The sequence below is a fragment of the Pinus tabuliformis genome, chromosome 9 (genome assembly GCF_031772625.1).
Source record: "Pinus tabuliformis cultivar Carrire ecotype Pingquan chromosome 9, CPIR1, whole genome shotgun sequence".
In the NCBI taxonomy this organism is placed as follows: Eukaryota; Viridiplantae; Streptophyta; class Pinopsida; order Pinales; family Pinaceae; genus Pinus; species Pinus tabuliformis.
This window is the reverse complement of record NC_142307.1, coordinates 978,500,753-978,527,656: the sequence shown is the minus strand read 5'-3', so window position 1 is coordinate 978,527,656 and position 26,904 is coordinate 978,500,753. Positions and strand designations below refer to the sequence as shown.

At 39.5% G+C, this 26,904-nt stretch overlaps 1 protein-coding gene across 2 annotated transcripts in view; it reads right to left on the bottom strand.

The window, feature by feature from the left end:
- ALN (allantoinase) overlaps positions 1 to 26,904 on the bottom strand; it is a 538,476-nt gene that overhangs the window by 107,279 nt on the left and 404,293 nt on the right. For both annotated transcript variants that reach the window (XM_089437896.1, XM_089437897.1), the window contains exon 14: positions 24,659 to 24,757. In XM_089437896.1, coding sequence (XP_089294022.1) covers positions 24,659 to 24,757 — 99 coding nt within the window. The remainder of the gene's footprint in view (positions 1 to 24,658; positions 24,758 to 26,904) is intronic.

Genomic DNA, 26,904 nt, shown 5'->3' with positions numbered 1-26,904 from the left:
AACATCACATTTTTTGTTTTTTATATATATATATATATATATATATATATATATATATATATATGTTTTTTAATTTTTTTTAATTTTTATCAAACGACATTTAATAAAATGAAACTATTTTAGAACAAAAATATTAAAATCTAAAGAAATACGTAACTAAGCATAACCAAAAAAAACTAGATTAAAATCTACGTTATAATCTACGCTACCCTTCTAAACAAAATGAAACAAAACTCAAATCGAAACCCTAATTACCATTTACGCTATCTCTACCATGTAGAAAATAAACCAAAAAATAAAAATGCAGGCATACGCATATCTAAAATGCTGAACGATGAGACGTATTACGCCTAACCCTCAGCAAGAAAATCGAAACGCAAAACGTATGACTTACCTGCTATGCAAATGAGAAGTGTTTACCTGCAAATTTTCATGACCCTGCTTCGGATACAGTTCAGAAATCGACGGATTGCTGTTGGAAAGCTCTCAGGCAGATGCACAAAAAAAAACTAACTCACCGCGAGACGAGAGCAACGTATCATACAGCATCCATTTTATGACTGATAAAAACACATTCGATTTACCTGTTGTGCGAATGATTGATGACGGATTCACAAATAAAACCTGCGTAACTGTGGATTATGAAACGCTGGAGCTGGAGACGTGATGATTTACGAATACCTTTCCGGTCTGCATGCGTTTGGATATCCCGATCCCGAATTTGAAACGCAAAATGAAAGATTGATAGCACAGTTCGACGGAGGGCAGAGTCGGTTTTACTGACCGCGGACAGATAAAAATCCTGGAATCTTTTCGTCAGCAAGGGGTCACTGCGTTCCTCTTATCACCAAGGAATTTGTCGGCAGACGGGCTGTCGTTTGCTGGAATGATGCCCCAGTTTTTTATTTTGTTTGAAAACTGCAAACGATGATACGCAGAAACACGATTTCCTTGACGGCGGACAGATGAAGATTTCAACGACGCAGATGAAATTTCAAGAGCACTTTTCCTCAGATAACCCTGAGCCGTTAATAATTTGCAGGAATCGAAACATGGCGTGATGGTCTGAGACAGCGTATATCAAGAATATTTTTCTCCTCTGATGCCTGTAACCTGAAATGATGAAATCACCCAAAATAATATGTACATAAAACCAAAATCAAAACCCCAATAAAAATTTTTCGTGAAAAGCAGAAATTTAAAACCCTAGATCAAAAATTTGAAACCCTGAAACAGCTGATTAATGTACAAATTTGGCCCCTTAACAGCCAGATTCGGAAATAGGCACAGAAATATTTTAAAGAAATAAAGATTCTCAGATTTTCACTGTGAAGAACTTCAGAAAATCTCTCATGCAAATTTAAAAAAAAAATAAACCGAATGATAGACCCAGGATCAAATCCAACTGGGCTCAACACAAAATGCTTGCGGGAGTTGGCTGGTTCAGCCGAGAACTTCCCCGAACGCCCACAAAATTTCCTTCAATGATGTTTTCTGCACAGCTCAAAACAACTGTCAATAAAGAGGGCAAAAATGCTGCTAGATCTCAGGAAGTAATGGAGATACCTGTCATTACTTCAGAAACCCTAACAGCACCCAAACCCCAGCAAGTGAACAAGATACTTGTGCTCACAATACTCTACAAAAAGCTATTATTAACGGCTGAAAATAACATATGCAGAAAATGAAACAATCTCACAGCATTTAAGAGAGTAACACCAGCAAGATATGGACCCCAAAGTCTTCTTTTATTAACCAAAAACAGATTTACAATAGAGCTTCTTCAGTATCAGACTCACAGATCCAATGATCTGAAATGACCCCCTAGCACCCTATATAAAGGAAATGATCCCAACGGCTAGTTCGAGTGATCCATGTAGAAATGATCTCGACCGTTGATGAGGATCAAGACATCTCTTGATCTCATCTGTCGATTTATTCACTTAAAATATTATTATTTTATTAGTTAGGGTTTTTGCTTTATTTTTTTTTTATTTTTTATTATTTTTTTATTTATTTCATTTTCTAATTTTTATTTATTTTATTATTTTTATTCATTTTTTAATTTCTTAATTCATTTTAAAATGGATCATCGAACTAAGCCTTCGGAAACATCACCTAGGACCTAGGACTTAGGACTCATGAGGGGATTTAAAACATTTTTCGACCCTCAGGACACATTACATCATGACTTTTACAATTTACATCTCAAGGGGACAAACCCACTTAATACAGACCCTCACAAATCACCCAGTTCTGCGACACAACTATAATCTAGCAGATCAACACACTAGGATTTTCCTAAAGTTCTAATGACAAAATCCATCCCGGCTTTGGGGTCAGGTTTGAAGGAAAACTCTGCCGATCCATGGATCGGTGAGACGAAAAACCTTCCGGGACGTAGATTACCACTAGAAAGTTAGGTCCACCTAGGCAATTTTACATACACGACTCATGTCTGCTAAGATTATTTACAATTTATACATGCAGACTGGGTTTACAATCAAAATGATCAAGTTGCTGATGATGGCAGGATGGCACGGATATGTCGATCAGGTGCTGCCCCTTTTTGCCAAGAAAAGGGTGGTGTACTGCATGGGTAGTTGACCAGTAGAGGTCAACACACCTTTACATGGTATATAAAGAGCAAACTTTGCATATTTTGTCTCTATTGGCTTGGAATCATGGTTTTACATCTTAAAAATAGTTTTGTTTCATTAAAAATTAATTATTTAATGTATTTTTTTAAAATCGGTTCATTTAGACCAAACCAGTTCCGGTCGGTAAACCGATTCATTAGGTGGACCGGTCCGGTCACCGGTTCCGGTTTTAAAAACATTGGATACTATTTTGGTCATTGGGAAAACAAGAAGTGGACTCATCATTGTATTTGGGGAAAAACCATGATTCCTGGGTCTTCACAGACTGAAGCAGCTCTTCATCAAGATTAGGGGAATGAACATCATCACAAACATCTATTTCCAGGGCAGGGGAGGAACGCTCAAACATGAAGAAAAACCCTTTATCGGGGGCATGGACTAAGGAAGCATCTTCCTCAATTTCTTCTATATTAGAGTCATCAGAATTTCCCACAATCTTGTAAGGCTCTTCTTTGATTGAATCATCTTGGATCATAAGGAAGAGACCTATCCAACCACTAGGAAGGGCTTCATAAGGATTGTTATCCGGAAGGGGCAAAGCATTTTCTTCTTCCTTGAGCTCATTCTTATGGACTTGGGAAACCACGGGGTCTTCATTTCTATAATCATACCCAATTCCCTAATCAACAACCAAAAAATCACTCATAGATTCTCTGTTTATTTGACTATCATGATCTTCCTCAAAATCCTCCCATTCTTCAATATATATTTGGTGTTGGTTAGGATGCCATTCCTTCTCTTCTTTAGAAAGGGAGAACTTTTCCTCCATTTGTTCCCAAAGAATGATCTCCAAGGTATTTACTACATGATTTTCATAAAATGCCTCAAGAAGAAGGCCATCAGTAGGAATTTCTTTATATTCACTCTTCGTGTTACAGAGCCTTTCCAATTGTTGACAATAGTGGGAGAAAATCTCTTGGGAGTTATATGTGGCTATCAATTTCCTACAAGACTTTTCATATTCCATCATCCATTCTTGCAATGTCTGAAGGCTCTCGGGGTTGAGATCTTCCTCATTATCCTTAGAGGACATGCTTTCCAATTCATGAGGCTCTCCTTTGGCACCATCCTTAAAGTATGCATCAATAAGACACTCTTCCTCAAGCATAAAACCATATTCAATAACTTCCTCCTCTCGAAGGGCCACGTCCAACATTTGGCATATATCTTCATGAGATTGGAAACCCAACCCTTCATGTAACAAGAAGTGCGTAGTCAACATTGGAAGAGAAAGAATGCTTTTAGGTTCACATGACTCAAGCCAATCAATATTTGGGGCAATGGATAGGACAAATAATTCCATTTGGTCACAAGGTTGAGTTATATTTTGCTTTGAAAGGTACCTTATGAACCTTACGATGTGATTGGCTGTAGAATGTGGATCCCCATCGAACATTGCCATATTCTTCATACATTCCGATGAGGGATACTGCGAGATCACTGTCACTTTTATTGCGGGAGTATATGTGGTCAACATGTTGTTGGGTTGTTAATGACATGGGAGTTGCCAAGGTGAATGAAATTGCCTTGACAAGCATTTTACTTTATAGGTCAATGAAGAACTAGGGCTTCGTTCTCCAATGGAGTCGCCAATAATGATATGTCAATATGTCGTATGGGCAACAAAACACATGTTTCGTGTCCTCAACAATGGCACCAAAATGTTACCGCTAAAACTAGCAGGGGGCCTAAAAGGGATTCCTTAAGGGACAACTACTACATCAAGGGCAACAATGGATACTTAGCCCATTGTCACCTTAGCTAAGAATCCCTACTCTTTATGGACTTTCATCGATGGAGGAGACCCAGAATATGGAAAGTCACTTGTGAAGGATGAATCAACAAATGGGTGTGAAGTGACCTTAATGATCCTTTTCCTAGAAGGAGGTCAACAATAGAGCTTGCTTGCTCTTAAAGCAAGGTACAAAGATTCTAGGAGAAGGAGGTCAACAATAGAGCTTGCTGCTCTTTAAGCAAGGTACAAAGCTTTTTAGAAGGAGGTGAGGATTTAAGGGCTAGGTTGAAGGTATATGACTTGTAAAGGATTTTCCCAATCCCTTCTTGAAGACTTGACTTTTCAAAGGTATGGGACCACACAGGACCAAGTGGAGCCAACCTAGGTTAAGGAGAGGAAGTTTAGCAACCAATGATTATCTTAACCCTGACAAAGGGGAAAGGATCAAAACAAGAATTTCCACTTAAAGGTGTCAAATTGATCCTTTGAGGTACTAGCCTAGGCCACACTAGGGCAAAGTTTGATCTCAGAGCTAGGGCTTGGGATATCTCACAATCCCACCATCGAAATTTCTTCAAATTTGGAGGATACCTTGAGGACACACCAACGCAATAGAGGCTAGGAGAACAAACTTTTTCTATAGCTACTTTGTCGAGAAAATGATGCCCTAGGTGACCCAACTTGATTAGATCTAGAAGAAAAGGGAAAAGGTGAACAAAAATGTTCTTTGGGTCACCACCTATTGGTAGACCAATCCCTAATCCCATGGGGAGAATGCAGTCTAGGAGAATAATGAGAATGTACTTCGTTTCTCGGTCAAGGAGGCCTCAAGGACTACTTTGTTTGGCCTTTAGGGAAAGAAGAAGTGACCTCAAAGATTTATACTTCACTTTTCAAGAAGAGATGGCTTATCAATATATCTTCACTTGTAGAATTATCCCTAGGAGATTTCATTCAACAGACATGGCCCATACATTTAGAGATGCTATATAGAAACAATAATTCCATAATTTCACAATTAAGAAATGCATCAATTAGCACTAGTATAGCGAAAATCCCATTCTAATGCATATAACAAAGTACAACAAGAATAACATTAAATGTGTGTACTTACATGTAAGAGAACATATCCAACTATAAACAATTTGATAATAAAGAAGCTCAAAGAGAAGATAATCCAATCCAAACATCAAAATTCATCTATGCTTCAATTCATCCTCCAAGAAAGAAGCGTGAAATTCTCAAAAGAGAAGAATGACCCAATCCAAGGTGATCATACAAATGAATTCATGTCTCTCCTATTTATACATTCATTAACAGTTCAAATTACCTAATTTGAGCCTACATTAGCCCATCAACTAAAATAATGTGCACATAACTATCTATTGGTGGCAAGCCCACCAAACTAGCTCATAAATAAAATAATAAGCCTCCCAAGAGGTTGAATAATCAATGATGCATGTTGTTGGACTCTCTAAAAAGCCTGATTAAGTCCATAAGTGCTAAAAAGATGAGTTGGACTTCCAAAAGTAATGGACAAGGGATTCGCCCCTTGTTCTTCACATAATAAACATGTGGTGCTCCCAATGGTTGTGAGGGCACACAAGTGACCTCATGGGTCTCCAAGTAAGTAGAAGATGACAGTAGACCATATGTAAGGGCTCAGATGATGGTGTAAGTGATGCCACCTCAACATACAAGTCGTGGGTCATCTGCTAAGTGCATGGTACATCTGTGGGGTTGGCTAGGCAAAGGTGAACCAAGTGCATATTCCTCGTCCAATACGTGAATCACGAACAATCTCTGGACATCTCTTAGGATCCATGGAGTGTTGTTTACTGCTGTGGAGGCCCATGGCTCTCAACACACACCCTACATGTGCCAATGTAGCCCTCTGGAGGGTTAGGACCCTGTATAGGGAGACCAAACCCAAGATGGAAACCACCTGCAATCTTGCATAAGATCCAATGTGTCTCTTAGTCTTCCAGTATGACAACTCATCAAGGAAATCAAGTAAAATATCTTACAAACCATGGACAATAGGTGGGGACTTCATAATGGCATGCCCTTCCATAATGGGCTTTGGCATGTGCTAATGTCCCCAAGCTCCAAATGGGGTTAACCAAGTAACCCATTAGGTGGTTTCTACTTCTAAATGGAATAATATGTCCAATGCACATCCTTTAAAAGGAGGTGGGATGTGATAAAGAGATGAATGGAGTAGGGAATGAAAGGGGGAAGCCCTGGGCCACATGCTGGGGTACAAGGGTAGCTAGAAAAAGGGAAGCCCACACTTAGGTATATAATGTATAGCGGGGAGAAATCATGGTACATGAGGTGCCCCGTTCTTGATTTTTCCACTTTCTTTATATGCCTTTTTCTTTTATGATTTTTCTTCAATTAATTACTTGGGGCTCAAGGGGTAAGAGCATGATGTGTGAGATATAGCAATGGATACCCTCTTAAGGTAGAGCGGTTAATTGCCCAATAGGGGTTGGGACAATCATGGGTTCCTATATGATGAAGAAGGCTCATAGAGCTTGTAGGAACCAGGGTGATGGCCATGAGATGGGGTAGAGCTCATGCATTGGCTTTTTCCCACGTGCTAAATGAGTTTGTCCCAACCATATTTTGCATTTTGTCGTACATTTCTTGTTGAATGTGGCCAATTATTATTTTACCTTTCCTTTTTAGTTGCATCAACCTCTGAGGTATCATTCGAGGCCTGACCCAAGGTGTGGGAAAGGGGAGAGGGGAAGGCTAACCCTATGTGGTTATAATGAGTGGAAAGGGGGCAATATATGTGGATGAGAGAGAGAGACCACGCAACCGAAATCATGGTTTCCCATGAAATGTCACCCCTAAAGCCAAATGGTTAGGAAAATAGATCCCACAAGACTAGAATCCAAGGTTAATATCCAAAGGGGGTCTAGGAAACAAGAGCGTTGATCTAGCCCATTCTTTCTGTCGAAATCCCCCATTAATCCATGCCCAAAAGTGTCCATGATAAGCAAACTACAATACTTAATTACCAAATGACAAGGCATACCTTTAGGTTCTTGAGGCCCACCTTCAACTATACGATCATGATAGATGGGTGAGGGACCACATGGCTGGCTCAAGTGGCAGAGAAATGGCACAACGAACTAGTTGGTGGTTCTTGGTTGTCGGCTGAGGACCATCTCCTAGAATTTTTTTCTCCTAGGCCCCACACACACTGTTCTGGCCCTTGTAAGAACCACAGAAGGAACCCTACAGGTGGTTGTCCATGACAAAAATACAGATTTCCCTAAACACCAGCAAGGAGACTCTATTTGGGTTGCAGCCTCCTAGATATGATTGTGGCTAGGAGAGAGGGGCTTGACTAGCCTTCTCAGCCCTTCTACAAGTCCTTCAATAGTGTTGTACCTACAAGACTTCTTTGCAGCCCTAAACAGAGAAAAAATACTCACAAAAGATGCCCAGAAACATACACAATGTACCTCTGATTTGCTACGGCCTGATCTGTCTAAGGAGACATACCCACGTTGCCCACAAACTGCCCTTATGTCACCCTCTTGGCTGCTTCAGGGATGCGGCCTATACCACAGAGAAAAATTGCACCTAATTGCAGAGAAAATCTCCGAAACTCGATAGCCTTTTTACTCCTTTATATAGCCTCAAATTTGCACTCCAAATCGCAGAGATATCTTGATGTTTGATGCACTTGGGATGTGAACGAATGACCTTCAACGTCACTCCTATATATACAATCTCATGTGGTGTTAAGACAAAACTTGTGGCACTCAAAATGTCAAGCCGCCCTCCATTTGGTGCCACATCAACCCACAATTTCACTAAAAAAATCATATCTCAAGTCTTAGACCTCAGATTTGAGTGATTTTCGATGGTCCCAGTTACCCTCGAGATCCTCTATCACCTCAAGTCACCACATGTCCAAAACGCATCATGGATTCACACCCACCATCTTGGGTGCAAATCCTGCAAGCTTGGGTTTCATGCCCACAAGTATTTTTGCGTTGCGCCAACCTCCAAACCCTCGATCCTCAAGGCTTGGAGTACCTCCCAAGCTACCAAAAATCAACACTTCCCTTGGCGAGGGAGGTACTTCCAAGACTAGGAAGTAACCATCATCATCTGGCGACACTAGCCCATCTGGCGTCCATAACTACAACATACCCTGTAGAATGAATCCTACAATCTTGGGAGTGTCTCTCCCTCATCACATCTGAACCTAAAGATCCCAAACCTCCATAGGGTTGCTCCCTCTGAGGCTAGACTCCCTCTGAGCCTACACGATCTCCACTGGCTTAGTCCTGTAAGCACTCTGTGAAAATTCCTAATCCTCAAGGAACCCCTACTGCAACAGATCTGAATCTACTTCACCTACTTGATTTTAATTACATTCATCAAGTTATTCTTCTGAATACTGAAGCAAATTACTTCTGCATCATACACTACTTAAATTTGATTACATGAAACAGAAAACTGAGCAAAGGACAAGATACATAGGACACACTTATTTTTGGACAAAATAGTCCCCAGAAAAGCACAATGTGGGAAAAATGGTGTTGCAGCTCTGAGGGTTTTCTATTATGTAAGAGAAAATTCTGAATACAAATCTCGGATGCTCAACTAGCAATCCTTTACAGAGAAAATACTGGACAAAAGACTGGTGAAATGATCTCACCTTGTCACTGGAGAATCAGTGATTGATCCTCAGCTCTGGGAGGCTCTACGTCACCTTCTGATGGCCTTTGTGTCAAAACTGCATCACCCTGGGTAGCTTCTGTGTCATCCCTCCTCAGTATTACACAGCCTCTCTGCTTTTGATCTTCTGTTGGCTGAGAAATCGACTTTCCTGCCTCCAGTCTCACACCCTGGCTTCCGACAACTGAACTTTGAATTCCTATGCAAAAACTCGACTTCCCCTTACTGACTACGCTGCCTCTGCATCAGCATTGCTAGGCCAACGTCAGCCCTCCTCTGGACGTCTTTCTGCCCTCTCTTTGTCTTGTATTCTCTTAAAAGTGCTTCTCTCGGATTCTCACTGCCCCTTTGTTGCAAGTTCTCCCCAATCAATTTTCCTCCTAAGAACTTTTCACCTTAGAAAATCGATTTCCTCAATCTCTCTGTGTGTCTTTCTAAATGAACTCCGAGCCTCCTTATACTTTTTTCGTTGAAACGTCAATGGCTGAGATTAAGTCTCTAATCAATGGCTAATATTAAAACATGACTTGATCCGACTTCTAGATCATTCTCACCCATATTTTGATTAATACCCATTAATATTTTAATTTTCCTAAGTTTAAACTTAGGAACCCCATTAAAAATATTAATTATTTTAATAAAATATAATCTGAGTGGGATTTCACCAAATGGTTTCTGGGTTCTTTATAACTCATGTGCCTTAGCCTCTCCACCAATTTTCAAGGCTAGAGCACATCCGAAGCTACCAAAAACTAACACTCCCTCTTAGCAAGGAAAGTGCTCTAGCAACAATGTCCAACTACATGTTGCTCTGCTTATGAAGCACCTCCTTTTTGCACTGTTGCTGCCACCAACATTGTGTTGCTTCTGCTACCGTACTGTTGCCCATGACACTGCCACTGCCACTGTTGTATCTATACTACAACTCCCTCTCAAATGCTGCATCTTCTATGCTGCTAGCATTGCCACTGCTAACATTGCATTCGTACTGCAACTCAGTTGCTGAGAGAAGCAACTGAAAAACATAAAAATTAATTGAACTTAACTGTGTTCAGAAATACCATGAATGTTGGAATCTAACTACTCTAGTCTCTAACCCTCTAAATCTTTTGCGTTGCTGCTTCTGTACTGTGCCAACTGCACTGTTGCCAACCTGGTTTTGCGCTGATTAGCTACTGGTCTCGGGCTACTGCATCTATCCTCCAAACAATCCAATGCATCATCTGACACTAAGTCCATCTCGCCACTGCTGAATCTTGGGTTCCCGTAGCAAGGAATTGATCCAAGGGGTGGACTCCTCAAGGATCATGTCCGTATGTAGTCCTCCTGACTACAGCTCAATATTGTCCTATTTCCCTCCTGGAGATGCGTGGGCACTCATGGCAAAATCCTCTTTGCCAATCTTTGTTGGAATAACCTTAGGATCATGTTTTTCATCCTTATCCTTTTGCCTCAAAGGACATTGGGATGCAAAGTGGACCAACTCGCCACATCTGAAACATTTCACCTTTGAAATGTCCTTTTGCTTCTGCTTTTGTTGTCCCTTTGACACTAGAGCTGCGTTCTCCTCCTCCTGCCTGGTCTTCGTGCCACTGCCACTGTTGCCATTGAGGTTGGCCTTAACTAGGTCCCACCTTAATTCCTCCTGTTGAAGGGATGTCCACATCTCCTCCCATGAAGGTATTCTTTCCTTGCCCAATATACTTTGGACGAAGACTTGCCATTCGTCCGAGACTCCATTCAGGGCTATCCTTACCATCGCAGTAGACTAAGGAGTGGACCCCACTGCAATAAGCTGGTCTCTGGTGTCCTGAAGACGTTGAGATAGGAGTGGACTCCTTCTCCCTTCTGCATTAATGTCCACTGCAACTTTTGTTCTAGGTACATCTTCCATTGTTTAGAAGAGCCTTCATACAACGAAGACAAGGCTTCCCACATCTCTCACGTTGTATCCTTGCCCTACAAGTGTGAAACCACATGGTCTCGAACTCCATTGAGAATGAGCCTCTTTGCCTTCCCCTGCTCAGGCTTGTACTTCTTCCTTTGATCATTGTCAGTAGGAACAACCACAACACTTTTGACGCAGGCTTCAAGATCGTACTCTTCCAGAACAGTTAAGATTTTGGTCTTCTATATAACATAGTTGGAAGCTCCTACCAACCTCTCCTAATCTCTGAGCCCATGCGATGCCATCTCACCCAACTATCGAACTGAGTCCTCTAGTCATTTCTCAGCTGCCCAGCAAGTGAGAAATTCGAACTTTTTGACACAAAGTTCTCTGAAGAGAAAATTCCCCTTCTATGTGTCTTCACTCTTTTCCAACGTATTTCTGTCCCAACAGAAACTGCACCCTTCAAGCACTGCGCTGAGGCTCTGCGTCACTCCCTCTACCTCTGCAAGCTCACGATTCTAAAATCGTACCTCTCTGTCGACTCTCTCAGAGAGATTTCCCCGGAATCTCTACTTCCTGGCAAGGATTGCGAAATCCTTTCAAGGGGATTCGAATTGCTAACAAGTGCAGTTTTTGGCCTCTCGGCTCAATGCTGAATCTGCTCTTCCCTGTTTCAAAATCAATGCTCTGATACCATGTGAAAATTCTTAATCCTCAAGAACCCCTACTGCAACAAATCTGAATCTACTTCACCTACTTGATTTTAATTACATTCATCAAGTTATTCTTTTGAATACTGAAGCAAATTACTTCTACAGCCTACACTACTTAAATTTGATTACATGAAACATAAAACTGAACAAAGAACAAGATACATAAGACACACTTATTTTTGAATAAAATAGTCCTTGGAAAATCCCAATGTGGAAAAACCGGTGCAGCAGCTCTGAGGGTTTTCTATTATGCAAGAGAAAACTCTGAATGCAAATCTAGGATGCTTAACTAGCAATCCTTTATAGAGAAAACAATGGACAAAAGACTAGTGAAATGATCTCGTCGAGTCACTGGAGAATCAGTGACTGATCCTCAGCTCTGGGAGGCTCTGCGTCACCTTCTGATGGCCTCTGCGTCACCTTCTGATGGCCTCTGCGTCACCTTAGGCGGCTTCTGCGTCACCCATCCTGGGTATTACGCTGCCTCTCTACTTTGGATCTTCTGCTAGTTGAGAAATTGACTTTCCCGCCTCCAGTCTCACACCCTGGCTTTCAGCAGCTGAACTTCGAATTCCCTCTGCAAAAACTCGAGTTCCCCTTACTGATTGTGTTACCTCTGTGTCAGCGCTGGGTAGGCTAGCGTCATCCCTCCTCTGGACGTATTCTTCGGCAAGTCCTTTCGGATTCTCGCTGCCCCTTTGCTACAATATCTCCCCAATCGATTTTCTTCCAAAGAACTTCTCACCTCAGAAAATCGATTTCCTCAATCTCTCTGTGCGTCTTTCTAAATGAACCCCAAGCCTCCTTCTTATACTTTTATTGTTGAGACTTCAACGGCTGATATTAAGTCTCTAATCAATGGCTAAGATTAAAACATGACTTGATCTGCCTTCTAGATCATGCTCACCCATATTTTGATTAATACCCATTAATACCCACAATCAAAATTTCCCTGCAAAACTCAATCCAGCCATCAAAATAGAGAGAGAAAATAATAATAAAATTCAGACAAATAGAGATACCTGCTATTACGTTCAAAATTTAGATTATAATTCAAACCCCAGCGACTGAGCAAGATACCTATACTCAAATCACTCTTCAGAAGCTATCATCAATGGCTTTAAAAAAAATTATGCATGAAAACAACACATCTTACAATATTCCCATGAAGAGTAACACCAATAGAATTTAACCCCAAAGTCTTTCTTTATTATCCAAAAAAAGATTACACAAGAGCTTCTTGCTAAGCACACAACTCAAAGGTCAGATAGATCGACTGACAAATGACTTCCTATTTAAAGATAAATCCTCCAACGGCTAGTTCGAGTGATCCTCGTCAAAGCAATCTCGATCATTGATGAAGATTAAAATTTCTTTTAATCTCATTCGTCAAAATATTTAAATATTTGGGGGAATTAGAATTTTTTAATTAAATGCGTTTTAACTAATTCAAAAATAAAAATTGAGTTAATTTCCCCAAAAATTTGACTTTGACTTAAACCCCAGGGATCAAAAGTTTAAAATTTGGCAAAATAATTAATTTACCTTAGTCCCATGACCTTTTAAAATTTAATTTTTTAGGACTGACAAATTTTGCCTTCGGAGAACTTTAATTTACCTAGGACCTAGAATTAATTAAATTTCTGGCTTAGGATTTTAATTAATTTTTTGCCCAGAAAATTTAATTAATTAACCTATGAGGGGATAAATTATTTTTCCAACCCTTAAGACACTTTACATCATGATTTTCATATTTTTTACATCGTAAGGGGAAAAGCCCATTTGTAATAGACCCTCACAGACTAACCATTTCTGTGACACAAATATAATCCAACAGACCAAGCAACTTGTAATAAAATAACCTAACCAAATAGTTAGGATTATTACCAAATTACTTTTACATAGACTCGATCTAGAACACTCAGACTCGCCCAAGGTCCTATTGACAAAATCCATTCCAGCTTTGGGGTAAGACTGAAGGAAAACTTTGCCGACCATCTGAGAATGGATCGATGAAACAAAAAACTTCCCAGAATGGAGATCGTCACTAGAAAAGTAAGTTTACCTAGGTCGTTACATACATGACACAGATTTGCTGAAATTATTTACATTTTACACATGTAGAAAGAGTTTACATAACATCTTGGAAGTCAAGCTGATGATGATAGCTAGACGACTAGCTGATGATGATAGCTGAGGGTGTACTGCTATGGGTCGTTGACATGTAGTGGTCAACACAGCTACTTGAAGATCTCCATGAAGTAGCTGATGTAGTGATGAAGACACACTAAAAGGCTAACTTCCCAAATTTAAAGGAAGTTAGAAATCTCCTCTATCCTTAAGACAGAGTAAGAAGTCTCTTTAAATATTTGAGAAGGATCAAATATCTATTCCATGATCAAAAGGGAATGAGAATCTCCTCTTTGGATGAGAGGGAGTGATGTTAGACATCATATTCTCCATGTGTCATGCACTAGACCGGGACTAACAACCATAAGTCTTAGTGAAGGAACTAGGAAGGAGAATGGAAGATTGGATAAACATCGATATTGATACTCCTTGAGGATAGAAAATCCAAGATAGGAAGTGGACCGACACTCTTTGGGGACTGGGCATGTATCCAAGACAAAGAGTGGTCGAAGAGACCAATTTTCTTTGAGGATAGGTAATCCAAGATAAGAATAAGTCCTAAAAGGACATACCTAGTGAATATCAGGAGGGGGTATGTGCCTTAGAGGTAGTATGGTGTCTCATGTAAAGCCTCCCAACATTATGCTCTGAAATAAAAAGATCTTGTCCATTAAAGGCCTTACTATAATCACGTTGTTGGTTATGATGTTGATGCTTAAAATATGGCTTATCAATCCAACTTTTCTTATGAGATCTCTTCAGTTTGAGAATATACTTGTATCGATTGTACAATTATGAATACCTCCCTAGTTAAGAGGGAGCTTTGGGAAAATTAACTAGTTTCAATCATCATAATTGCCATTGTATTCATATCATTAATATATATTATGTAACAAAAAAAAATTCAAGCATGGGTTTCATGCTCCATTTAGGTGGTCTTCTAGGTCAAACATGCATTTCATGCTCTAGGGTTTGTCAAGTCAAAAAAATATTTATCTTCACTCAATATAGTCATTATCTTTTGTATAAGACCCATTTGGGCAAGTTGTAACATGTAAAATAATTTATTTTCAAGTCTAGAAAGACAAAAAGACCCCCAAGACCAAGTCGACCCTACTAATGACAAGTCGGCCTAGAAGAGGCCTATTCGACCTCTTGTGAAAAGTATATAAAGAAGATGAATTCGACTCATTTGGACACACTTTTGCAGTTCGATCTCAAGCAAGAAGAAAGAAGAAAAAAAAGCAAAGGTCTAGGAGAAAGAAGCATTTCAAGAAGAAACCGAAAATCTGAAATTTATGATCATTTTCTCTCACACGTGCGAATATTCTAGGGTTTTTGCAGTTGTTGTAGGGCCGAGAGTTGCAGGCCAAAGTTGCAAATCTGAAGTAAGGGCCAAAACCCTGTTTGAAGCAAACTTTGCAGAGGTTGACCTTCGTTGACGTCGTCTTGTCTTGAAGATCTTTTGGGGGGCCGACTTGATGCTTGGAGGAGGTCCTGATCTTGAAGTTTGGGTCTTAGTTTTCTCATTTGATTTGATTCTATAAGAAGAGAAGAGATTCTTTTTGGGTTTTCCCCTTGGAGAGGTTTTGCCTTGGCTTGGAGCCTACTTCTTGTGTCCATTGTCTTTATGGTTTATGCTCTTGATAATTGTTTAATGAAGAGAATATAATAAAGAACAGAAGAAGCTAACTAAAAGTCACAAACAATTATCAAGGATAAGGAGAATTGTTTTAATAGCTTTCCTAATAGATTCTCCAACAGTGAGCAAGGCAGATCAAGCTACCCAGTTTGCAGTTTTCAGTGAGGGAGCAGTTTGAGCCAAGGAAAGAGAGTAGCAATGGTTTGCAGCAGAGAGAATTTCCGAAGAAATTCTCAAGAGGTTTTCCAGTTTCAGTAGGAGGAAAATGGAGGTTGTATTATCCAATAGGGAGGTCACATTCTACAATGCGGGTTGCCCAGTTGCCAATGCGATTTGCCAAGAGAGGGATCGATTCAGTTGCTAGTGCCCGGATCTAGTCCCGGGAGGCTTAGTGAATTGTTTCCAGAGGCAGAGACAAGCAAGATGGCTCATTTGGAGGTGTTTCAGAGGTAGTATGAAGTTTCTCCAGCAAGCAATGCGTATTTCCAGTCCAACTGACGAATTTGTTGGGAAGTACGAGTTTTCCAAAGACGCCAGATTGAGTAGTTGTGAGGGAAAATATTTTCCTAGTGTATTTTCCAGCTGAGATAAATTGTCAGAGCTGAGCTAGGAAGGCCAGCAATTGTAATTCTCTATATTTGCTGCATAATAAAATAAACGCTCATTTATTGTACCAATTTCCCTTCGGGGTTTTTCCGGGACGTTTAGTCCAAAATAATGGTGTCATTATTTTTTGTGTGTGTATCTATTTCGCAATTCTTGTTTTATTTATGCGGCGTATTTTATTTGAAGAAGAATTGCAGTGTGGTTTATTAGTTATTTGTCATTAATAATTTAATAGAAGAAAAATAAACTGCTAAGTTAGGAGAATAATACTCAGTTGTTGTGGTTCAAGGAATTTTCACAAGACGAACCCCTTCCCCTGTATTAGCTCAACGACATGAGTGTTAAAATATGCAACTGCGGTCAAATTCCACTCTAGACAACTCATTTGATGGAGATGGTGATTGCATTAAATTCCTCTTTTCGTGGGGGCCAAAATCGACCTAAAGATCATCTAATTTGGATAAGGGAGAGTGTATTTTTGAATTATAAGCCCACATGTGCATATTTGATCAGGTCAACCCTAAAGAAAAGTGGACACCCTTGGAAGGCTATAAATACAAGTGACCTCCAGCTCATTTATAGAACATCATGAAACACTATTCTATTTTTCTTGGTTTTTCCTCGCACAGGTCTGAGGCACATTCGTGGAGGAATGGATTCGCTCGAAGATGAAATTGCAGGCTCCGAAGCTCGCATCTTTGTTTTAGGGTTTTGGGCCTCAGTCGTAGGCATGGCACAAGAAGAACTCAATCACAATCGCTCGTTGATCGGCTCATTTGTGCGACCAAAGCATCTCAGTCGCATGCACAACTCGTCCTCCATGTGACTGGCATCTGGGGTTTTAGAATCATAGTCACTAGGTCTCCAAAGGCAAAATTTGACTATAATCGTAGCATTGCAGGCTAAAGGGAGCGACAGAAGCTTCCCAGTCGCATGCACAACATGTCCTCCATGCAATCAACTTCTAGGGTTTTCTTTTTCAATTATCTGAAGTTTTTGCTCGTTGACCGCAGACAGTGACAGTTCATTACATACTTCTAATTCAAGGTTTTGAGTATAAGCATTGTTGGGTTCATCTCATGAATGTTGTTGTTTTTATGAGATAGTTGCATAGATGAAGATATGGATCATTGTACTCTCTTTTGCTGAATCATTCAATGACAATTTAATAGGAAGAAAAATTTGAAAGGGTTTTCCCCATAGTGGGTTTTGCCCAGGTCTCTGACCAATCTTGGTGTCTCTATGTGTGAATTTTTTTCTTCTATAGTTCCTTTATGTTCTGTTGCACTGATGATGATGATATTATTCTTTCTACATAGTTGCAACTTAGCTGAATAATCATATAAATTTTAATAATGTAATGATGTTATGGGGTGGATTTAATGTGTAAATGAAGAAATGTAATTATCAAAGCAAAGAACAATATAGTCCTAGAATATTAACATGGTTTCAGAGTTGGGCTAAAGAAAAGTCATGGAAATCACCCCTAGGATGACACCATTGATGGATGCAAGAAAGGATGGTGGAGACCTAAAAGAATTCTAGGGTTCTAGAAAAACCTTAGGCAATTTGTGTATTAGGGTTTGATGGATATTATGAGGTTAGGGTTTGAAAGAAACCCTGGTTTATGGCAAAGGTTTGAGATATGAAATCTGGAAACCCTAGCACGGTCAATGTGAAGATCCTCTAGCACTTGTGTTAGATTTGATGAAGCCCTAGATGGGATAGTTTCTAATAGGCCTGGTTGATTATGAAGATCATGAATGGACATTGATGGCTCTTGAAGGCTGGTTCAAGAGGGAGATGATCACCTCTCATTGAAGATAAGTACTTTTCGATTTATGATACTCCTTTTTACTTTTGTTTTGTCTTATAGATCTGGTTATTGTTTTGATTATTACCTATACTTCCTGTATATTTGAGTATTCAGATGATTCTAACCTCCTGATGAGTTGTGATAAGTGAATCCCCCTTGAGGATCATGGCTAGTGCAGGAAGAGAAGAACTAGTGGTGGGGAAAGTAAAGAGGCACTTGAAGAAAAAGGTGACAAAGTGCTACAATTTGCCTATGAGAAGGTGCACAGGTATCTATATACTACAAGGTATCCATGGTATATTGATTCAGTGTTATGTTTCAGCTGCAATATTGATGGCAAGGTAAGCCTTAACGTATGATAAGTATATCACCTTCACAAATGGCTCATGCATATGAAATTTTGATTCATGGTACTCATGATGAGATGATGTATTTGGTATTGACCAAGTAGCTTACATTCTATTAAGTCATGAGCTACATAGACATTGATTTTTGATACTCTTGATATTTGGCAAGCAAATTTCATTTTAGACATGATGAATTTCTCAATTCTATGAAACTACTTGGAAATATTGGTTTATGATATATTAGTATACTTGATGTTTGCCTAACTCCTATCATTCTAGATATCTTGATCCCATAAAGAAGAATAGCACCTTGATTCTAATAAACGATAACTTGATATTATTGATATTGTTTATGAAAAGCATGACCTGTAATGTCCCTTCCTAAATTAATTTGACTCAAGTTTATTTTTTCCACAATTTTGACATTTTTGGTGACCATGGGACGCACAAAAATTTGGGAGAAAGACTTAGGAGAAAAAGGGAGGCTGAAATATTTTGTTAGTGGAGCATGAGGGCCACACGCACTAAGAAAACTTGCCAAGGGAGAAAATCGAATAGCCAAAGAAGGGAGGTCGAAGAGCTTGATGGAGGGGCATGTTACTGCTCAAGCTAGCAAGGGACCTAAGGGGGATCCCTAAAGGGAAAATGCTAGGCCAAGGGTAACAAATGGAGACTTAGCCCACTGTCACCTCAGCTAAGGCTCCCTTCTATTTACGGAATTTAACCGATGGGAGGAGACCCGTATGTATGGAGTCACCAATTAAGGAGGAGTCAATGGATATGAGTGACCCAAATAAACACTTTCCCATAAGAGTTTGAAGGATGGAACATGCTTGCTTTCTAAGCAAGGTACTATGTTTTCTAGGGAAAGGAAGAGAGGATTTGAGGGTTACGTTTATGGGATAAGACTTTTGAAGGATTTCCACAATCCCTAAAATCCTTATTAAAATTGGTATCTCGGATGGTTCTTGAAGAATGATCTTTCAAAGGAGCGGGGCCACACGGGGCCAAGTGGACCCGTTTAGGGTATGAGGAGAGTATATAGCAACTAATGATATTCTTACCTTAGACAAGGTGGGGGAAAGGATCAAAGAAAGAATTTCACTTGAAGATTTTGTTTTGACCCTATGAGGTACTAGCCTTGGGGATGGTAGGGCAAGTTTTGATCCCGGAGCTAGGGCTTGGCTTTTCTCCCAACTCCACCGTCGGAATGGCTTCAAAATTGGAGGAGAGATAAACGAAAGGCCAACACAGGAGACCCTAGAAGATCGAATTTTTTTGATGGCTATCTTGTTGGGAAATTGATGCCCTAGGTAACCCAACTTGGCTTGACCTGAAAGGAGGTGAAAGAATATGAGTTTTAGTGACCACCATTGGTAGATCAGTGCTTTAATCTTTGGGAGAATGGATTCTATGATGAATATGAGTAGGATTTCTTGATTCCCAATCAAGGAGGCCTCAAGATCACTTTGCTTGCCTTCTAGGTCAAGAAGAAGGAACCTTGCAGCTTTTATACTTCGATGTGAAAAAGGAATGGCTTATCAAGGTCAAATTCTTTGATAAAATTACCCTTAGGAGATTTCTCTCATATTACATGGCCCATACATTGAGAGATGCTAGAATAGAGACAAATTCTACAATTTTAAGTAGTAAATGCATACAACAATTAGTGGTAGAACAACGAAAATCCCATTCCAACATATATGACAAAGTAAACAAGAATAACATTAAAAGGCATGTAATTACATGTAACAGAGTATATCCAACCATTCACAATCGACAAGAGAGAAGCTCCAAGAAAAGATAAACCAATATCCAGACATCAAAATTCATCCATAAAGCTCCAGTTCATCATCTAGAAAGAGTGCGAAAATCTCAAGAGAGATAAGAGATCCAAATCAAAGTGATGATGAGCAAATGAGCTCATCTCACTTGTATTTATACTCAACTTAGGAGTTCGAATTAGCCTCCTTGGCCTACATAAGCCACAAAGATAAAATAATGTTCTAATAATTCAACCTTTGGTGACAAGCCCACCAAACTAGCTCATAAATGAAAAAGTAAGCCTCTCAAGAGGTCAAATAATAATCTATGCATGTTGTAGGGCCCTCTAAGAGACCTAATGAGGTCCATGGGTGCCACAATGAAGAATAAGACCCTCAAAAAAAGTGGACAAGGGGTTGGCCCCTTGTAATAACCTGTGGTGCTCCAAATGACATGTGGAGGCACACAAGTGTCCTCATGGGTCTCCAAACAAATCGAAGATGGTTGTAGATCGTCTGAAAGGGCTAGGATGATGGTGTAGGTGGTGCTACATCATCGTGCAAGTCCTGGATCATCTACCAAGCGTATGGTGTAGATTATGGATCAGGTGCATCCTCCTTGTCTAATAAGTGAACCACCAGCAATCTTTGAATGGTTGTGGGGATCCATGGAATGCAATCTACTGCGATGGAGGCCCATGGCTCTCAACGCACACCCTACATCTGCAAATGTAGCCATCTAGAGGATTAGGACCCCGTATAGGGAGACCAAACCCAAGATGGAGACCATCTGCAATCTTGCTTAAGATCCATTGCATACCATAGCCTTCCAATATGACAAGTCATTAGAGAAATCGAATAAATGAGCTTACCAACCATGGACCATAGGTGGGGACTTCATAATGGCCTTCCCTTCCATAATGGGCTTCGGGATGTGCCAATGTCTCCTAAACTCCAAATGGGGTTAACCGAGTATCCTATTAGGTGGTTTCTACTTCTAAAGGGGATAATATGTTCAAGTTACGTCCTTCAGAAAGTGGTGGCATGTGATAGATAGGTGAATGAAGTAGGGGATGAGAAGGGGCAGCCCTGGGCCACATGTTGGGGTACAAGGGTAGCTAATAAAAAAGAATCACACACTTCGGTTTATAATGTATAGGAGGGAGCAATCGTGGTGAATGAGGTGCCCCGACCTTTATTTTTCCACCCTTCTTTATATGCCTTTTTCCTTTTTATGATTTTCTTTGATTAACTACTCTAGGCTCAAGGGATAAGAGCATAATACATAAGATATAACAGTGAAAACCCCCTTTTAAGGTAGGGTGGTTCATTGCCGACCAGGGGTTGGGACAATCATGGGTTCCTATATGATGAGGGAGGCTCATAGAACCTATAGGAACTAGGGTGATGGCCATGGTGATGAGGTAGAGCTCATGTATTGGCTTTTTCCCACGTGCTAAATGTGTTTTTCCTGACCATCTTTTGCATTTTGTGGTACATTTTCCTGTTGAATGTGGCCAAATATGTTTTTATCTTTCCTTTTAGCTTCATCAACTTCCGGGGCATCATTCCAAGCTTGACCCAAGGTGTGGTCAAGGGGAAGCAGTGAGCCAACCCTATGTGGACCCAATGGAGGAATGCGGACCCAGGTGGGAGAAATGATGAATGGGGTAATAATGAGTGGAAAGGGGGTAATATATGTGGATAAGGGAGCAGGACCACACAATCAAAATCAGGGTTTCCCATGAAATGCCATCCCTAAAACCAAATGGTCAGTAAAAAAGAGATCCCACAGGACTAGAATCCAAGGTTAATATCCAAAAGGGGTTTAGGGGATAAGAGCATAGACCTAGGCCATTCTTTCCGCTGAATCCCCCATTAATCCATGCCAAGAAGTGTCCATGACAAACAAACTACAATCCTCAATTCTTAAATGACGAAGCATACCTTTGGGTTCAGGAGGCCCACCTTCAAACATAAGATCAAGGTAGATGGGTGAGGAACTGCATGGTTGGCTTAGGTGGTGGAGAAATGTCACAATGAGCTAGTTGTTGGCTGTCAGCTAAGGACCATCTTGGAGAAAAAAAATCTCCTAGGAATATCACCCACAAAATGGTGGGTAACAAGCACATTATTTTATAATTCTTAGAGGGGCTTGTAGGCAAAAGGGGAACTCGGCCTCCTCATATAAATAGAGGAGACCTCATTGTAACTTCTCATCATCACATCACTCTTGCATTATTTCGGCCTAATTGTGCATTTTCGGCCTCTTGAACTTGTGTAGATATTTGGATCTTTGATGCATTTTGATATTTGGAGCTAAATCATTGCACTTAGGAGCTATTCTTTGGAATGATTAGAATCAATTTTTGCATGTTATCTTGTGAGTTGTACCTAAAATTTGAATATTTATTTCTTATATGTCTAATGTATTGAATTTTTTTGATTCTGGTAATTGCACTTGTGCCCTAAATTGTTGAATACTTGTTGAATGTTAAATCTAGATGATCTATTACATGAACTACTCATACATAGCATATGAAGTAATGTCCTTAGTTGTGAACTCATGGTAGCTCTCCCATGATTTATCCTTCTTCAATTGGATAGGTAATTGTTGGAATTTTGGTAGCTAGGGCATCAAAATTTCAGCCTTCTTAGAGACTATTTGGCTAATTTGAAATGCCGTTGACTCCATACTCCCAAGGGATAAGAGATTGGTCCAATTGGTTAGTGATCATTTACCTTTCTTTTCCATTTTCTCTCCCTTTTGAATTTCAACCCCTTTAAGGCTAAGGTGGTAAACTAGGGTTTAGTATGAATCCCTAGGCATGGAGAGTTTTAGGGATTGGAGAGCCCAAACATAAAGAGGATAGCATTTTCCACAAAATCCATCACTTTGGTGGCACCCACTTCATTTTCATCCATAAATTCTCTTGCCCTAGTTGTTTGCCAATGCCCCATGAGGGAAACCCTAGTTTTATCTTCCTTCAACTTAGGGGTTTCTTGAAGGTTTCATGAGCCTTGACCTCACTAATTTACATTATTGGAAACCTTTTCTCTTAGCCTTGGCCTTTGGATACTCCAACACTAAAACAATTACTCAAACCCTAGGTCTTGTGCTTGTAACCCTAGGTCTCTATATAGAAAGCAAATCGCCTCCTATTGAAGCCTTGAACCTTTGTTGTATCTTCTTGTAGAAGGTCTAGCCAAGTCACTTAACACTTCCTACCTAGAATATCTTACATAGGTGACCTTTATCACATAGTGGGACTCCTGCCATCGATGAAAATCCGGAAAAAGCAAGGGGTTTTGGTTGTGGTGACAGTGGGCCACTACCCCATTGTTGTCTCTCGGTCTAGTTTATACCTTGTAGGGCTTCCCTCTCCAAAGCCTACTAGATTTTGTGGCAACAGAAGTAAGATGATTCATTCACTATCTCAAGCAAAAATATGTGTACATATTAGGGTGATCAATGTCTCAATATGTTACCCCCAAAATGTTATCATGTGATGAAATTCACAAATTTACCTCTCATGCAATATGACGAGTAATAGACACTACTCTCTTAGATCCTTCCATCAACTTTTCTTTAACTTGTGCTACACCAATGTTTTGCTAAAGCTACTCTCTTATATCATATGTGCCTCATTGTTTAGCTTTGGTAATCCTATTTCTTAGGGAAATCCTCCTCGAGTCAAAGGAGAGCTAGCCTAAAGTAAGAGGATAGGGAAATCCTCCATGAGTCATATTAGTTCCCTCTCATGTTGCACCTTGTGGATTAGGGCTTTTATCATTAAGTGTGGATTGGGGAGGTAACACCTTTGTGTCTTAAAGGATCATTATATCCATTACAAATTAAACAACAATTTATTTTACTCATTTTCTAGGGTAGAATATTTATAAATATTTGTTTATTATTATAACATTAGTATATCAAGAGTTTTTAAGAGTTCCAAAAACTTTTCTGTTACAATTTCTCAGTGAAATTCTCTGAAGGTGAAGGGTATACAAAGAATTATTCGGAAACAGAGAGCAAGGAAAGATCACAATTTCCATTATGCATGTTAATTTTAACTCTGTCTGACTTGTCATGCATACACTGCATGCCACTTAGCATTAACTTCTTACTATGTTTGTACCCTTGCACTCTATTTAATTACATATGATCAAGATTGTACAACACATACAGTTGTGGCTACTTCTTGTGTCTGCTACCTTGCCCTCTGCATTTGCATTTGTGTGTGCAATGTGCAATCATCAGTCCTAGAGGATACAGTAGCATATGTAACCAATAAACTGTTACAATCTACTGTGATTGGTGCTCAGATACCTGAATTTATAGTCAATGAAGTGTATACAACTCTAGCTCTAGAGAGCAACCGAAGATTGATAGACCTCAAGACAGCATAGTTCCTTAGAGTTAGGGCCGCTTTAGTTTGAAAACAAGAAAGAAGTATCTCCAGAGTCAACAAAGTCAGATATATAGATTCGTAAATTTCTGAAGTCATCTATCCCCAATGCAAAAGCAGATGAACTATTCGAAAAGATATGTTTTGCAGACTGTCAACATTGTAGCCACAATATGATCATGCTACCAGCTTGTGTGGGTGAAAGAAGGTTAAAAAAAATTGTGATCCCCACTTACCGGGTGTTTGTGGTATATGGTATTGTTTTTGCCAATTTCAAAATCAACTTCTGGATCCCACACAACAAGATCAGCATCGTTACCAGTCAAAACTGCCCCCTGCTAACAACGTTACTATTAGAACAGAATTGGACCAATAAAGCAAACTTGAAATAAGATCCACATCTTTTACTGATAAGAAGGCTTTTCCAGACAAAGAATGTGTATGTCTTATTTCAAATATCACAAACAAATTATTGAAAGTAATAACTGTAGGAAATTCTTCATTATTATATTGCTTTTCAGTTAGATCAAAAGAAAACATGATCAAAGCAATCCTTGATAAACATAGATACAAAAGATGATTCAGTTTGAAAATAGGAATTGCATAAAGAATGTATTAATTTTACAACTTGTGAAGTAATCCATGAGTCAAATGGAGAAGACAATGTGTATAAGTATACAGTTTAAGAAGTTATGTACACTCCTAGCTTCACTCCCACCCACCCAAGACCTTTTGAATGGTTTCAAATAGGTTGGCTAACAATCCCACCAATCCCTTGGTGGAAAAATGTGTTCATTAAGACTAATCCTGTATCTACCCTTCACCTGCAACTCAACTTTAAGGCAAAGATAAACCAATAAGAACCAACTATTCCATTTACAACATCAGTTGGCAATAACTACATTACATCTATTAGTACCACAACCCAACACTTGCATAACACATCTCAATTTACAAGCCATGTACCCCAACTTGCACTCATAAAAGATGTTTGTAGATGTCATCATAATGAAGTGTAATGCTTCATTATAGTCAACTGTCAAACGCTTCATTGCAATATAGTACAACAGTTAGGCCTGGCAGTAACTAATAATCTAATACTCCACTCTGAACTCAACTATATAAAACATGGATGGCTCTCAGTTTTACTACTTTCTCAAAATCAAAAATCCATTTTGCACTACAAGAACAGATACAAGAAGACCTGTGAATGGACTCAAAGGAAGCAGTCAAGATCAGCCCGATTGAAGCATGCTGATCCAAATATGCTGAAGAAGAGCCTGTGACTTTTTCTGACATAGATATGGATCTCTATGCCTAGTGTAAAAGGGGGCTGATTGTTTGTGAGATTGAAAGTGTGGCATGAACTTGATTTTGGCATAATCGACTATGAATCCATTTATATTCGTTTGAGGAAAATTTTAAGAAGCCGCGAGACTCTGCTGATGTGAAGAATCCCTCTGACTGGCTCATTGAACCACTTGATGCTTGAAATTGCTGACTCTATCTGAACTAGATGTATTCTGGGTGCTCCTGCTACATGTAGCAAGATTGAAGATGGAAATGTAGCAGATTTATGGAGCTGGTTGTTGATGATTGCTTCTATAAGAAGCCTCTTATTGTCTAATGGATTCGACTATGGCACACTTTTCTGTTGATAAGCAGGGTGTTGATATTTGCTTCTGTGAGAAGCCACTTGTTATCTGTTGGATTGTTTGCCTCTGTGAGAAGCCCCAGTTGAAGCTGAATAGCTGGATGTTGTTATCGGTTGATGAAGTACTAAAGTACGCCATAGCTACATTTTCTGCTGTTGAGCTGGTTGCTGATGTGTAATATCCTGAAAACAAATTTCACTAAAAATTGATTCATAAACTTATGTTGTCAATTCCATAAACAATTTACACAGATTGATCATTGGACCATAAACTTAACGACAAAAACTGGAAATATAATCTGCAATTGAATAATAAACGAGATAATCATGCAGAAGAACTTAGCCTTATTTTATTAAATAAAACAATACATATAATGTTGGAAATGGCTGAGAGGATAGCCTCCCAAAAATATCTGCTACAAACTATATTAGGCCTCCAAAATAACTGAACTACTGAATACAACCTATGAATTCTGAATGAATTCACCAAGGGGAGAGATGGGTTCTCACCCACTCTCACTAAATCACCCGAGCATTTTCGTCATGGGGCTACGACTAAATTCTCTGATCTACACCAAAGACAAATACTCAAAACCATGATGTCCCCAAATGATCTCATCCTCCTTTTAAAGACTCAATAGATAGATCTCCAGGCTTTAGAAGTATCTCATTTGATTATTTTAATATTATTCTAAAAGCCCCCCTTTGACTCCATGTAAGTGACTTTTAATTTCATTTTATTTCACTTAAGTCACTTTTTGTTAAAATTCTTGAATCTAACAAATCAGAAACCCCTACTGCAATTAGTGGTTTACAATCTCCTACTTG